Raw genomic sequence first — 15,247 nt, forward strand, 5'->3', positions numbered from 1 at the left:
GAGTGCTTGCGGTGTTCGGCCAATCACAATGCACTGGGTCAGCTGGCCAATCAGAGCAGACTGCGCTTGTCGGAAGGAGAGACTTTGTAGAAAACGAAGCGTTTGAGAGAGGCGGGGCATAGAGGACGTACAATAATGTACAGTATTTGAAAAATAATGTGTTTTTTGAACATTAAAGCATGTCAACATATTCTGTTACACCAAATACACAAAATAATGATCTTTAAAAAAGCATCATATGACCCCTTTAAGACAGCATGAGGAACTAAGAAAAGGAAACACTTTAAATACACAAGACATGACGAGGGGGTGACGAGAAACACCTGGGATCAATAAACATAATAGGAACCGGAAACATGAAAGAACAAATGTGGGCATGAAATAGACATGGAGCAAGTGGGGGGAGGAAAACACACACAAAACACGGAACAGAGTCTGACAATTTGAAGGTGTCCTTGTTACACAAGTTACATGTACTTACTATTAGAATAGCAATTAATTATGTATAATTACATGCAAGTAACCCTAAACCAAACCCTAATCCTAACCCTAACCATATAGTAAGTACATGTAGTTAATTAATATTACTCAGTACTTAAATGTATAATTACACTGTAACAAAGACACCTTAAAATAAAGTGTAACCAAGAAATCTTTTTACAAATGATATTTATCTTGATTTTTGAAATTTTATCTTGAATATTTATAGCTTTAAATATTCATATAAATTTCATATAAAAAAATGGAAAACATTTTAATGATTAAAACGAACACACTGTTTTTCCACACAATAAATACTGTTTTTGCTATTGATTTTTAAAAAATAATTATTTCACTCTATATTTAGATTATCATAGATGTCATATTTAATGTTGAAAATCTGTATCTGTGTCCGGTTAACAAAAAGAAAACCGAGTTATTTGAAGCAACAAAATAGAAAAAAAATTATTAGTTTTTTTATTTTGTTGTTTTTAATTTTGAAATCAACCACTGGGACTCAAGCTCATAATTAAAGGAACACCCATGTCAGAAACTTGCTATTGTTTTCATCACATTTTATATGTGCTACTGTACATCATGCAGCTGTTGCAGCATAACATAAATGGAATGCCATGAAACAAAAGATTAGAGTAAGTCTAAATGACAATGCTATACGTCTTTCACCACAAACATGAAATATGCAGTCAATGACCATATTGCTTTCATCGCTGCAGCCAGTAATGCAGCAGACTGCAAAATCTCTAAAGTTCACTTACGAAGGTCCCTCTCACTCTCTATAAAAAGCTGCTGCAGCTTGTTGGTCCTCTGATCGGCCCCAGCAGCTGTTATCCAACTGCCTCAGCACAACAAATACTTTACTCGCCTACTGACCTTTCCACACATGTACACACGCTCCAGCTCACACTCACACACGCATACTGTTAAGTGCCAGCAATAGTTGCCAGTGTTTGGTATTTCTATGATTTTGTCGATGTGCATCATAAGAAAAACTATGAGCAATGGTAAAAACAACATCAACATCATACTGTCACTTGCAAAATCTTTGTGACATTCTCTTTTTGTGCATGAGACATTAATTAAGCTCATGCAAAAGTCAAGCAATCTGAGTCTTGTTTCCTCTCAAGATTTATTCCTTAACTCTATGATTTTGCATCATAAGAAAAACTATGAGCAATGGTAAAAACAACATCAACATCATACTGTCACTTGCAAAATCTTTGTGACATTCTCTTTTTGTGCATGAGACATTAATTAAGCTCATGCAAAAGTCAAGCAATCTGAGTCTTGTTTCCTCTCAAGATTTATTCCTTAACTTACCTAAACATCTCAGAAAGTGTTTTAGTGCCACCATGGCCTTTATTTTGCTTATTGACACTATTCTTTGTCATGTTGTTTTGATTCAAACCAAAATAAATAAATAAAATACAATAAAATAAATAAACAAATAAAAAATGTGTTGTCGTTATGAAGCAACGTCAATACACCACACAGGCATACTAAACCATTAAAAACATGAAAACTTGAACAAGTCTCAACTTTTCCTTAATATTCAGGCTCAAGCACATGCATGTGTATTATAGACTGTAAAATTCATAACTTCATTCACATTCACTTTTTTCCCCACACAGTACTGCTACAAAACCCACATCCCACATAGATAAACATATACAGACACGAAAGCAGAAAGCAGGTATTAGACATGATACACTTTTCTTTTTTGTCTGTCTATATATATGTTTTACACCTAAATATTGTTAATATTTCTGACTTTTCTCAATATTAAGCAATCTTCACTCAGTGTAAGGCTTGGGATTTAATACAAATCACTTTATGCCACACTTGAAAATGTATGAATTTAAGTGCAACCAAACATCAAACTGCATCAATAGCATCTGCAAACAAATGATGCTTGGCCTCTTTTTTAGAACGACATTCATTTAACTGGTCCCAATGTTATATTAGAAAAAAGGTTCAGATCTGTCATTGGGCTGGGACCCTTTCAAAAGGTATTAATGTACACTTAGGAACTATTACGTACTTTTAAAGTACTGATATGTATTATTTAAAAAAGGTACAAAGATGTACCTTTTAGCTTTTGTGCCTAAGGGTACCGGCCCAGTGACAGCTTTGTACCTTGTTTTCTTAGAGTAAATGTACAGTATGAAGTCAATTCATCACACAATGAACATGTTCAACTAACATTTGACAAGCTGAAAGTGTCCAGATACTTTTTGTCTTCATTTGTCTACTACTTACCTTCTGTTATCGATGCTCCACCACAAAGCTCATGGTTGTGCCATCAAAGGAGGGTGGAGCAACAATTCGGGCACCTTGCTGGGATGTAATACTGATGACAGGTTTGGTGGTGCTGCTGGGAACTGCGGTGCCCTGCGGGATCAGATACATGCTGCCCGTCTCCACCACGTCCTCGCCCTCCGAGCAAGTGGATGACTGGGACTGGGGGACCGGGTGTGGATGGGGTGGCAGCAGGCTCGAGGGGTAGACCAAGTAGGTGGGGGGATAGGCTGCTGCAGGACCAAGGGTGACTGGCGAGACGGACACGGGCACTGGGGTGAGTGATAAAGGAATGTCCAAGTACTGACCAGTCTCGGGATGGTAAAAGCGCTGGGTGGCTGGCTGCATGGGCACAGGGGTGTCTACTAAGTAGTACTGGCCAGTGGCGGGGTCCAGCAGGAGCTTGCGCTGGATGTGATGCGGTGCGAGGTCTGTTGGCGGTGTGAGGCAGAGTAGCTGGGGTTGAGCGGCAGGTACAGCCGGCAGGGGCACGGCGTGGTGATATATTGTGGCCGTCTGACTATCAGAAGACCAAGACTCCATTACGATAGGTGATCGTTGCAAAGGTTGATAGGAAGGCTTTGGGTGTAAGCCCAATGCCTGTGAGGGTTTTGAATCTGAAGCGTGAGCTTTAACAGGCATTGCTAGGTAATTGTCAGAGTCTACTTGCACTTTCTGGTGCTTTTCCTCACTTTTCAATTTAGAAGGACAGATTTTCAGTGACAAAGGAGCTTTATGAGATTTAAGGGTGTTTCTGCTAGAAAACATTTGCTGAGTGCTGTCATTTGGTGTATTGATACACGTAAGTGCTTGGAGGTTACTGCCCAGACTAAAAATGCACTTGTCATTGAAAGAATCTGCCCTTTGGGTTACTAACTTAGTTGTGTCTTCCTGGTCGTGAGAACCTGTTGGTATACACACTTTATCCTCGTCAACACCAGAACTCGAGGTCACGGTCAACTCTTCAGCACGCAGCTGCAAGCTTGTGTCTGCTTTTCCATATTCGTTCTCAAAGTCCGTTTTGGTTGGGACTCCTTGCTCCTCTCGCGTAATGAGCGACAGCACGTGACTGTCCGTGATTGGTCGTGGGGCTTGCGTTTTGCGCTTCCATTCGTTCCTATCAAAAACGTACAGTTGCTCCATAGTTTTCACAGCTGCCTTTAACTTTTCAAGAGCTATTTGATTTGAAGCCTTCGACTCGGGTTTCTTCTCGTTGCTTTCTTCAGCTTTTTCTGGTTTTTGTTTTGCCGCTTTAGCATCAATTTTTAAGCTAAACTCTGGCTGTTCAGTCACAGGCTGCTTAGTGCATGGCAATCCGGGTGCGGTGCGCAAGGTTTCACTTTTAGCAGCCCACTCTGAGAGATTTGGGGATAATCTCACCGTTTCACCCACGTTAGCAGGCTTGGAAGGTTTTGTGGCATTGTTTCTGTTCACAGACTGGCATTTTATTACCATTGGTGAAGGAAATGGTTTCTTGTCAGGTCCCCTATTAACATGCTTGCTCTCCTCTCGTAACGCTGTGGATGCCGTCCCTGATGAACTGCAAGCATCTTCTAGTGCTACAAACCGATATGAGCTTTTTACCAATTTGCGCACGTCTCTAACCTGATGAATAGGTGTCTGGAACTTACATTTACTATCTCTAATATCCCTCACCATGAAATGCGGTACTTTGTCTGATATGGTCGACAAATGGCTTTTAGATTCGCTCGTCGCCTTTTTAGCGTTGAGGTTGTGATGGATATTAGGCGTTAACAGACTGGTGATATTGAACTGATTGCTTTTGTTTTCTTTAACACTTCGCAGGCGTATTTTGATTTCGGGGGCTTTTTGACACTGTGAGGTTTGGTCTGTGTCCGCAGGGCTATGGAGCTGGCCAGAGCTCAGTTTTTCGCACCCTCCCCCATCTGACTCTGCAAGATCTCCAGTCACTTTCATTTTATGTAATGAAAGCCCGGCAGCTTCCTTTTCCTTAGGCATAAGCTGCGAGCTAGGGACATACAAGTGAGACATCTTAATCATCTTACTACTCTCGCCCTCAACACTTTCATTGCTTTCCGTCGCAGGTCTAATTGAGGTGTCTGGCAGAGGCGACTCCTCCTCCAGTGCGCACTGAGATTCTCCCTCACCTTGTGCTTCCTGCTCTCCATCTTTCCAGGTTTTGAAAGCACTCTTTTGGCTGGGGGTCAAAGGAGTCTTTAGTGGTTCGCTTGGGTCTAATTTAGAGGTCGTTTCTGGGTCACAGGGCGACTCTGTGATTTCAGCAGCATGGGAACATGGATTCTCTTCTGGCTGGTCTGTTGCATCACCGAGTTCCTCTTGAGAGTGTCCTGAGGCGGTTTCTGAAGTCTGCCTTTGTAAGCCCGTCACAGCCTCTTTGCAATCCTTGGCATGAGGGGAGACTGATGGAACAGGATGTGTATCACTTATTTCACCTCTTTCCATTTTACGCTCTTGCTCAAACTGCATTTTCTTGGAAATTACATTTTTCAACAGACTAGAAGCAAAGATGGCTTTCTTGTGGGCGTCTTCCAAGGATTCACCGAACGGACTTTCTGCTTCACACCCCGCCTTGGCTGGCGTGGTGCCCGTAACATCAGCTGAGGAACGTGACATTATGGCATTCAGAGCGCGTTTCGCGCGCCTCTCGCGCGCAGGTATCCCGCCACCGACGTTACAGTTGAAGTTCAAGGTTTCAGTAAGTGTGATGGTTTCATCCGGCTTGCTTCGTAACTCTATTTTCTTAGACGCCTGCTGCGAGTTCAAGTTATTTTTCAGCGACACTATTTTAGTTTGAGGGCTAGGTGTATTGGTTTGAACCACGTCTTTTATGTTTGTACACTCGGTGCTTTTATTGACCTCCATAACAGGCGTAGAGTTGTTGTGCGCCTCACGTGTCAAATTGCCGTAATTTAAGTCGACGAATGCGGACCATTTGTTAATACTCAGTCCGTGTTCTGACATAGAGGACTCACTCGAGCTGCTCAAATTTATGGCATCAAAGTAAGGACAAGCCAAACTCCGGAAGGAGCGCGCGGTGAGATTACGCACCTCTTTATCAGCATCATCCAGTTCGCTGACGGAACTAGACCCGCCACTGGAATATTCGTTGATGTCTTTTCCCCTCAGTTTGCTCGCGAGGTGCTGGCGACCCGGAGGTGGGATAAAGTAGCGGTCAAACATGGTCTCGCTTTTGGAGTCGGAGCTTTTGAACGAATAGTGACTCCGCTCACCGGCACGTCTGGTGTGAAAGCGGACATTCCTCTGTCCCAGAACACCGGCAGGGTCGTTGACCGAGCGCGAAGAAGTTTTGATTGACAGGTGAACATGCCCGGCCGAGTTTCCATGCTGTCCAGCGCCTTCATCCGAGCTGGCACATTTATCGGATTCACAAAGTTCACTTTCGGTGCTGACCAGAGCACCTGTGGCGGAAAGCTTCGCTGCGCGTGAGGTGGGAGGAATTTGATTGCCCTTGGACTTGCTTTGGAGTCTTCCGAGAGTCGTCTCGTCGCTGTCAAATGAAGCGTAGTCAACAAATGAATATACCAGATTATCATCCTCGAAATCCCAGCAGGATCCGCGTCCGAACTCGTAATCCACGTCGTGATCTAACTCCGTCAGCTGAATCTCGTGCGTTGTTATATAGTGCGACTCTACGTCCGCTACGCTCGCGCTGTCCTTTGATTCGCAGCGACTGTTCAAGTACATGTCGGTGTATTGTAACTCCTCCGTTTCATACGACTCAGACTTTGGATCTTCGGATTTTACATCCGTCCCCGCGTCCACATAATTATCTATCAGCGGAGCGTGCTCTCCACAAAGTCCCTCCGAATGGCATGCTTTCGATGAACTTTTATCGGCATTTCCAGTCTCCTCTCGCACTCCAGGACTCTTTATCCCGGCGATGGATGCATCGCCTTTACATTTGAAGATTGCCAGTTGGTTCCCTTCGCCTGTGAAAGTGACTTTTACTGTCTTTGTGCTGTCTGACTTCATGTCCGATGGGTTGCCCAGGTCTACATAATTTGTTTCGCTGTGATCGTCACTTTTGCAGTGCTCTTTAGTGTCTGCCAGTGGCTTTTTTAACGGTCCGGTGTCCTCTCTGATCGAGATGGCCGTTTGAAGCGTCTCCATCTGCTCTTAACGGCGTCCCGCACGGAGATCAGTGGTGTTGCCTCTGACACCGGACCGCAGTACGGTTTGTGAGTGAGTGAACTGGTCCTGTGCGTGCGCGAGGGGCAAGTGACAAGTGAGCGAGGGGAGACGCTGCGAGGACGATAGAGGGAGGGGAGAGAGAGAGAGAGAGTTGTCCACTCTCACTGCACAGGTATGATCCTCTTACCGCTAATCATAGGTCTAGTAATGATAATGACGTAATGCTATAAATGATGACTGCATAGCTGACATTAACTTGACACTTTAGATTGTCCTCTAGGCAAGGGCAACTATGGACTTAAACTAATACACATAATTATATTTCAGGATGTCTGGAAATATTTCAACGTTAAAGGTAAGCTGTGTCATGTTAAGGGGTTTAAACATTGGGGAATACGTGAGCAATTTATATTTATATAAAAAAAAAAAAAATTTTAATTGAAAAATGCCATGTCCCATATTTTGCTCACACAATTTCAGTTTAAGTTTTAAAATATCCATAAACCAGCCATGAGAATGATTTATGTATTTAATGTATTAGCAAACTATTATTTACTGTTGTTAATTATATGATTAAACTATTACTACACTAATAATTAAACAAATTAAATAAAAGAATAATGTTTTTGCTTATAAAAATCCTGTAATGGATTGAACAAACTACTTGGCATTATAATGCATTAGTACAATCTTCAGGACTGTGTGGAAATGTATTGAATATAGTTGTTGCCGGTAGCATCATAATGCATTATTTCGTGGAAAAAATCCTTGATAATTTTTCTTTGATAGGTGGGATTCTCTTTAACGGCATGCCTTTAAATTTGGTTCCCACTCCAAGATTATTAGTGATAGTAAGCCTTGTAATATTAAGGTTTTCATCCAAATTCAATAACTATGACTATTAATTCAAACACTGGCACAACTGACCCCAAAGCATCTGACACTTCTGTTACTATTTTAGGAAGAATGCCTCATATGTAATAATTCACAGCAAGGCTTGCCATAAAAATACATGATTAATTCATCAACAAGTTTTAAATATCTATGTTTTGACCTAAATAAATTTAGTTTCAAATAATATTTGTGAAGAATGTTTATTTTGACATGCAAAAGACAGTTTGTAGAATTCAAACAATGCTTGTCAGTTTCTTTTTTTCATGCACATCTTAAGGCAGCTGTATATGATGTGTCCTTAATAAATATTAATTCACATGACAAATATTGTGGGCAGTTTCCTAGATCAAAGGGAAGACACATGATACCCCATTCTCCACTACTCTACACAGGTATTATCAGACATCATGTCATAGTCCACGAAGCTTAGAGCAAAACACTGTGCTCAGAAGAGCCGTGGGTCTACTGTGGGCGTGCGCCTCCTAGAAGTGCATAACCACTCACATAATGCGAGTATAGAAACATTTGTTGTCAACTCAATGTTATCAATGTCCGCCTCTGGCCCACGACAGCTGCATGCCCGTATTAGAGCCAGTTCCTGCTGCCAACCATACAGAAGGCAAGCTGGCCCTGGGAAAGAGACGTGAGAACCACAACCCAACAAAGAGAGAGAGAAAAGAACAACTGCAGAGGTGTGAGGGATATGACAGTCTGAAATCATGGCATCCAGTAAGAAAGAAGGCAACACAGACTTATACAATACATCTTAGATGTTGACATTCAGTTTAATAACAGCATGTTCACCTATAAATCCTAATTTTTAAAATGCAACATGAAACCTTTACCTTGATAATGCTTTAAAGGAAATATTGAAAGACAGAGGCTATAGTTGTCACATGGAGAACTTTCAAAAACTGTAAAGGTTCCTTAGGAAATATATGTGTCAAAATCCAGTAATTTTTACAGTTTACAGTAATTTATGTTGGTTACAAACACAAAGTTAAAACTTTTAATCACTGTATATCAGTGTAACTTTTAAATCAGATTTTCTGTTCATTTTATCTTCCAAAATAAAATTCCAGTATTATCATGTTTTTGTAAAAGAATACTGTTATGTAATATTTAATGAAGCTCATCCACAATAAATCCAAATTGGCATAGACGACTGCTTAAAGGACTGCCATAAGGTTTTCTGGACAATAACCATAAATGTTCAATATCCTACCATATATGTTGCCAAGAAATTGACCTTCAAAAATAAACCTACGAGAGAAAATATGCTAAAGTGTAACAAAAGAGATATGCTAAAGTGTGACAATACATTTACATATGTCATTTACTTTTAAATAGTATGCCAACCTTTAGAAATACTAACATTTTATCATAAAGAAGAGGAAACATTTTATTAATACTATATATTTATATATACATATTTACAGTAGGGTTTAACAATTTGTTAACATTAAGTAAATTAAGTGTTAACAACTTTTTAAGTCAATGTTCATTTATAAATATTGTACTGTTACATTTTAAATCATTTGCATTCGTAATACAATAACTAATGTTAATTTATGTAATTTAAATATTAACTTTTTAATTAGTTATTAAATTTAATTAATTAATTTCATTAGTTACTATTATTAATTAGTATGTGTAGAAATGAACATTTACCAAGATTGAAAGGTGCTCTAAAAATATTGTTTATTCATATTTTATATTAATTATTGCACTAAGAAATAAAAACAGAACTTCACTGAACTACTCATATCTGAATGTACATGAATTGTTAAGCATTTTACAGTTGTCTATCAATTTTACTGATTATTGAACATTGTTATAAAGTGTTAAATGTAACTTTTAACACCTAATAAAATAAACTTCGACCAAAAAAAAAACCCTACTAACTTGTTTTTAGTAGAGAATTGTAGTGAAAAATGTATCAAAAATTGAAAAAAGATGCCAGGTTGCACATATACCCCTCCCAGTGGTTAATCTATCCTCCAGAGCCGTAGAGGAGCCGAGTATGGGGCACCTATTTAGAACACTTGCTAACAGTATGTAAAGCATTTGCATATGGAGTAAATGGGCCGGCACACATCTCATGTATTACCATCACGTGTCTGAAAGGGAGGGTAAAAGATGGATCACTATGACAGCTGTATATATAACAGACTACGCTGATGGTTCAGAGAGGTCGTTTTCACACCAGAACGAAAGCTGCTTACAAACATTTCGGTGTCTGAATTTTTAACGACCTCCACAAAGCTGTTAAATTTAGGCAGCTATTTAAAATGCGGACGCCACGCATGCAAGCACTTCGAGATCAGTTACTCACAGAGGGCCATATAAAACAGCAGGTGGCAAATCATGAGTGCCATTAATCAAAGCACAGGCATTGGCGTGGTATGTCCTTCTCTCTTTCTCTCTCACTCTTCCGTGCATTGCTGGTCTTTCGGCCTTACATTGACCCCAGAGGTCAGCAGCAGCGCAAAGACACTAGGCAATCTATACAATTTCTATCTACCAAAAGCAAAAGTTACAGCGTTACACGGCACTAAATAAATGTGCCTGTAAATGCATTAAGCTCCTTTGTAGTTTATGTTCAAGCTCAGATTAAGCTATACTATACATTATATATATAAGTTTTCACCTGTAACTATCAACAAACAGCCCTTTAGATCTATTATTACAATACTACAATACAATTTAGCAGGCAGCTCGTCTCATGTCCCTGTGTGCATTAGTTGAGTCAGTGTGAATGATGATAAAAGCGTGGATGGTTTTAAATTTCAGAACTGCTATGCTGAGACTTCACAATTAGGTCATAAGAACGCACCAGGCATGAGAACAGAAATAAAAATGCCCCACTAAAAGGAATGCCCCACTGAGGAATGAATTCATTAACCTTTGTGACGTTAACACTGTCAAATAATTCAGCATCCACTGTATGTCCATAGTTTACATGAGTTTTGACATAGCCTGAGAAAGTGAATATGCAGGCCATTAAATCAATGGGGGGGGGATTTACGGTCTGAGGCAGTGAACATGTGGCTTATAAATGATGGAAAACCAACCCACAAGCTCTGCCCATACACTACCGTTCAATAGTTTGGGGTCAGTAAGATGCATTAAATTGTTTAAAAGAGACAGTTAAAGACAAAAAAAAATTATATTTCAAATAAATGATGTTGTTTTGAACTTTCTATTCATCAGCTAATCCTGAAAAAATGTATCACAGTTTCCACACACACACACACAAAAGTGTTTTCAATATTGATAATAATAGTAAATATTTCTTCCTGAAGGATTGTGTGACACTGAAGACTAGAGTAATGGCTGCTGAAAATTCAGCTTTGTCATCACAGGAATAAATTACATTTTAAAACATTAAATCAGGAACCAGCTATTTTAAATTGTAACAATATTTAAAAAAAAAAAAAAGATATTGGTCAAATAAATGTATCCTGTGAACATAAGAGACTAAACATCATCTTACTGAACAGTAGTATATAATACATATACCACATAAACTACATTTGTATTTTATAAGAAACTATAAAGTTATTGTCACATTTGTTTATTGGTATTACTAACTTCAGGAGTGACATTTCAGGACATTGCTGGAGATGTTCTTCATTTGGTGATATTCTACAGTGGGCCAAAGGGGCCAAAGACTAAAAAGCTACCAAGATATAAGGCGAACACAAATAATGACAGCAATGCAAGGCATGTGTAACCCTGCCTTAGTGGACACCATGACAAAAGGAAATGGGCTCTCAAAAAAATGGGCATGTGGTCCGATCATACAGTATGTGCCCCTGAAGAATAATAATATGCATGTTTGCCGTCATCGAGACATCAGATAATAAAAGCTGATAATGTAAACCGAATGGAGAAACATTTCCTAATATGAAAAAAAACAACATTTATTACAAACACACAAAAAATTATTCATAGACCAAATTCATTATTTCTAATACAGCAAAAAGTATCTAGCCAGCCTTGGCATGAAAGGTGAAGAAGAAAGTGGCCATTAAGGAATGAGTGCATTCGTGTTTCTTGTGAATTGGGAAGTCTGATACTCTCAATAGACACACAGACAGACTGAAACACAACACCGTGAGAGAATCTCTTGTATGGAATCATCAATATCTCTTACCGAAAAGACAGGCACTGGACTTTACGAGGTTGGAGAGTGAGAAATTAGATCCTGTTACCACTTCAACTCTGGCCTAATTTGGTGCTTCTGCCTCGTCGTTATGATATTCAGGAATGATAATATCACATTTGAGAGGGCAGATTTTTGGTAGTCACATCCTAAATATTAATTACAGCGTGATATGGTGTAATATTTAATATTACCATTTGTATTTTCTTCACTATTTCACAGATACAGAGTATGTCCAGCAGTGTGTTCCTCCATAAATGCCAAAGAACATCAACCTTACATCATCTATCATTTTGACCATAGAGTTTTCTGACAATAGTAGGTCTACAGTGCCCTCTTGTGACTAAATCTAGAGCGACATACTCTAATCGTATCTGACACTACTGTAATGCTGACATTTCTAAACTTCAGAAGGCATAAACGCAAAACAGCACCACTATGTTGTTTAGTTGTTTCAGATACTCCAAACTGGTTCAAGTGGAAACTTTTTGGTACCTGGACTGCAATCCAAGAGAATGTGTAGAGAACCGGAAACAAGATCAGGATTACTCTTCGCTGACCTGGATCCAGACCCTGCTTCTTCCCTAAACAGTAGCCACAGCAGTGAGACCTCGAAGACGTATTTACATTTTCTCAAAAGTGAGTTCGTGCCCACATGTTTGACACACTTTTCTGTAGAGATCTTCCTCTTCGTCTAGCAGCTCCTCGGGGCCGTAAACATGCTGATGAATGCTGGTATCTTTCTTAAACATACTGCTCCTTACTGCCCGCCTCAGCTCTGAAAGCCAGATGAAAGCCAGAGCAATGTATAAATACACACTGTGACCAAATGTAGTCGGTCACAGTCGATTCATTCAAAGGTACGCTCATTTAAAAGGTATCACGAATCAGTATATAATTTCTTGAAGTCTTCAACCTTATTAAGTGGAAAATTATTTTAGAGCATTTTAATTTAATGGTCTGTCTGACCATCCAAGAGTAACTGCACCAGACTCATCGGCTTTCATACCTTTAACCTTTTTATTAAAGCGTTTCTGCTTTTGCACCTCCCTGTTCTCCTCTCTACTCTCCTTGGCCTCCTCCAGAGCCTCCTCACTGCCCCACACCGCCAGAGAGCGCTTTACCACCTTAATGTAAAAAACAAAAAGTAATTATACAGTATTCATACACAAGCAAAAATCAACAAACCAAACCAAACCAACAATATTCATGATAAAGATGCATGACATGGTAACACTTTATAATAAGGTTTCAATTGTTAACTTCATGCATTAGATATCATTACAATGAAAAAAATATTATTTTTTATTATTTATTAATCAAGGTTAGAGTTAATTTATAAATACAATAATGCTCATTATTATTACTACATGTTTTCTCATACATTAATATAAATGTATACAAAATTAGAATTTAAATTAGAAGCATACATATTGTTTGGGGGTAAGTAAGGCGTTTTAAAAAAAAATAAATGATTCTTTTTTTTTAGCAATGACACATTAAATCATGGCTCCACAAAAATATTAAACAGCACAACTTTATAATAAGAAATGTTTTTTTGAGTAGCAACTCAGCATATCAGAATGATTTATGGAGGGTCATGTGACACTGAAGACTGGAGTAATGATGCTGAAAATCAGCTTTGCATCACAGGAATACATTACATTTTCATATATATTGAAACAGTTATTATAATTTGTAATATTTCACAATATAATTGTATTTTTGATCAAATAATGCAGCTTTGATGATCACAGGGACTCCTTTCAAAAACATAAAAGCATTATAAATGATAGAACAAAGAAATTAACCAAGATTAATAAACGCTGTAAAGCGTTTTTAAAAAAAATAAATGATTCTTTTTTTTTAGCAATGACATTAAATCATGGCTCCACAAAAATATTAAACAGCACAACTTTATAATAAGAAATGTTTTTTTGAGTAGCAACTCAGCATATCAGAATGATTTATGGAGGGTCATGTGACACTGAAGACTGGAGTAATGATGCTGAAAATCAGCTTTGCATCACAGGAATACATTACATTTTCATATATATTGAAACAGTTATTATAATTTGTAATATTTCACAATATAATTGTATTTTTGATCAAATAATGCAGCTTTGATGATCACAGGGACTCCTTTCAAAAACATAAAAGCATTATAAATGATAGAACAAAGAAATTAACCAAGATTAATAAACGCTGTAAAAGTATTGCTCATTATCATTTCATGCTAGCTATTGATTAACAAATGTTATTGTATAGAACACTGCTGAAAAGTGTACTCATAATATAATAAATTTGATATTCAAGATTAAGTGTCATTTCTTATATGGTAAACTTGTTTTTCCAAATGGCTCAACTAATGGTGTGTTTTTTGTACAGTATGTGTCTAAAAAGGCAGATGTGGGGTCTGGTTTGTACTGCTTGACGGTTGTTTCGCAGTAAAGAGAAGAATGAAGATGTGATTGTCTTCCAACTTTAATTTATCCTTAAAACAGATCCCAAGCATAATATTTGGGTTGAATAAGATCAGCTTCTATTTACAGCTCTTGCTTGAGGATGTGTTGAACCTGCCTGTGTCTTTAAATAGAGTTTCATGTCTCCCCAACATGGATTGTGAGGATTTTTCCTCAGAATAAATCGCAGTGGTGGTTCCCTCTGATCCAGATCGCAATCCTTCAGGAGGAAATTCTGTTTGGCTTCCGTGCGCGATATTAGCTTGTGCTTCACATCGTTGTCTCTATGCAAACATATGCAAGTATAAAATGAAATAAGCATACACATTACAGTGCTTGTTTTGAGCAGCTGTTGAACTGCAGGTGCACAGGAAACACAATGAACAACTGAAACTGAAATTCTAAGATAAACACTTAGATAAATACAGTACAAACAGCTCTAGCCATTAAACTCAGTAGGCTCTGTAACACTGTATGTTTTAACCTACTATGAATGGATGCCATACCTGCATTTATCACACACAGACAGATCAAAACTGTTGCTGAGATAAGAGTCCATAAATGGTTTTAGACACTCCTCACACATCAGATAATCAGGCTCCATCACTGGGGCTGAAACACACATACAATTGTTTTTTTTTTACTTGTCACTCAGAATTATAAAGGATGTTTATTGGGCAGGAAAAGCTGTTATGAAGGACTTTTTTGTATTTTTATTATTTGAGTAATATATATATATATATATATATATATGAGAGAGAGAGAGAGAGAG

General features: G+C 38.5%; 2 protein-coding genes across 2 annotated transcripts in view; both read right to left on the reverse strand.

Annotated features, from left to right (window-relative positions):
* LOC107557956 (uncharacterized) overlaps positions 1–7,099 on the reverse strand; it is a 7,912-nt gene extending 813 nt beyond the window's left edge. Inside the window, exon 1 of the mRNA XM_016241549.1 lies at positions 2,758–7,099. Coding sequence (XP_016097035.1) covers positions 2,764–6,930 — 4,167 coding nt within the window. The 5' untranslated portion in view covers positions 6,931–7,099 and the 3' untranslated portion in view covers positions 2,758–2,763. The remainder of the gene's footprint in view (positions 1–2,757) is intronic.
* Positions 7,100–11,425: 4,326 nt separating this feature from the next.
* The window catches only part of LOC107557957 (DNA repair protein complementing XP-A cells homolog), a 5,411-nt gene continuing 1,589 nt past the window's right edge, over positions 11,426–15,247 (reverse strand). Inside the window, exons 4-7 of the mRNA XM_016241550.1 lie at positions 14,982–15,087; positions 14,594–14,759; positions 13,023–13,140; positions 11,426–12,791 (exon numbers count right to left, since the gene is read on the reverse strand). Coding sequence (XP_016097036.1) covers positions 12,637–12,791; positions 13,023–13,140; positions 14,594–14,759; positions 14,982–15,087 — 545 coding nt within the window. The 3' untranslated portion in view covers positions 11,426–12,636. The remainder of the gene's footprint in view (positions 12,792–13,022; positions 13,141–14,593; positions 14,760–14,981; positions 15,088–15,247) is intronic.

This window comes from Sinocyclocheilus grahami, unplaced genomic scaffold (assembly GCF_001515645.1).
Source record: "Sinocyclocheilus grahami isolate Dianchi unplaced genomic scaffold, SAMN03320097.WGS_v1.1 scaffold625.1, whole genome shotgun sequence".
Classification (NCBI taxonomy): domain Eukaryota; kingdom Metazoa; phylum Chordata; class Actinopteri; order Cypriniformes; family Cyprinidae; genus Sinocyclocheilus; species Sinocyclocheilus grahami.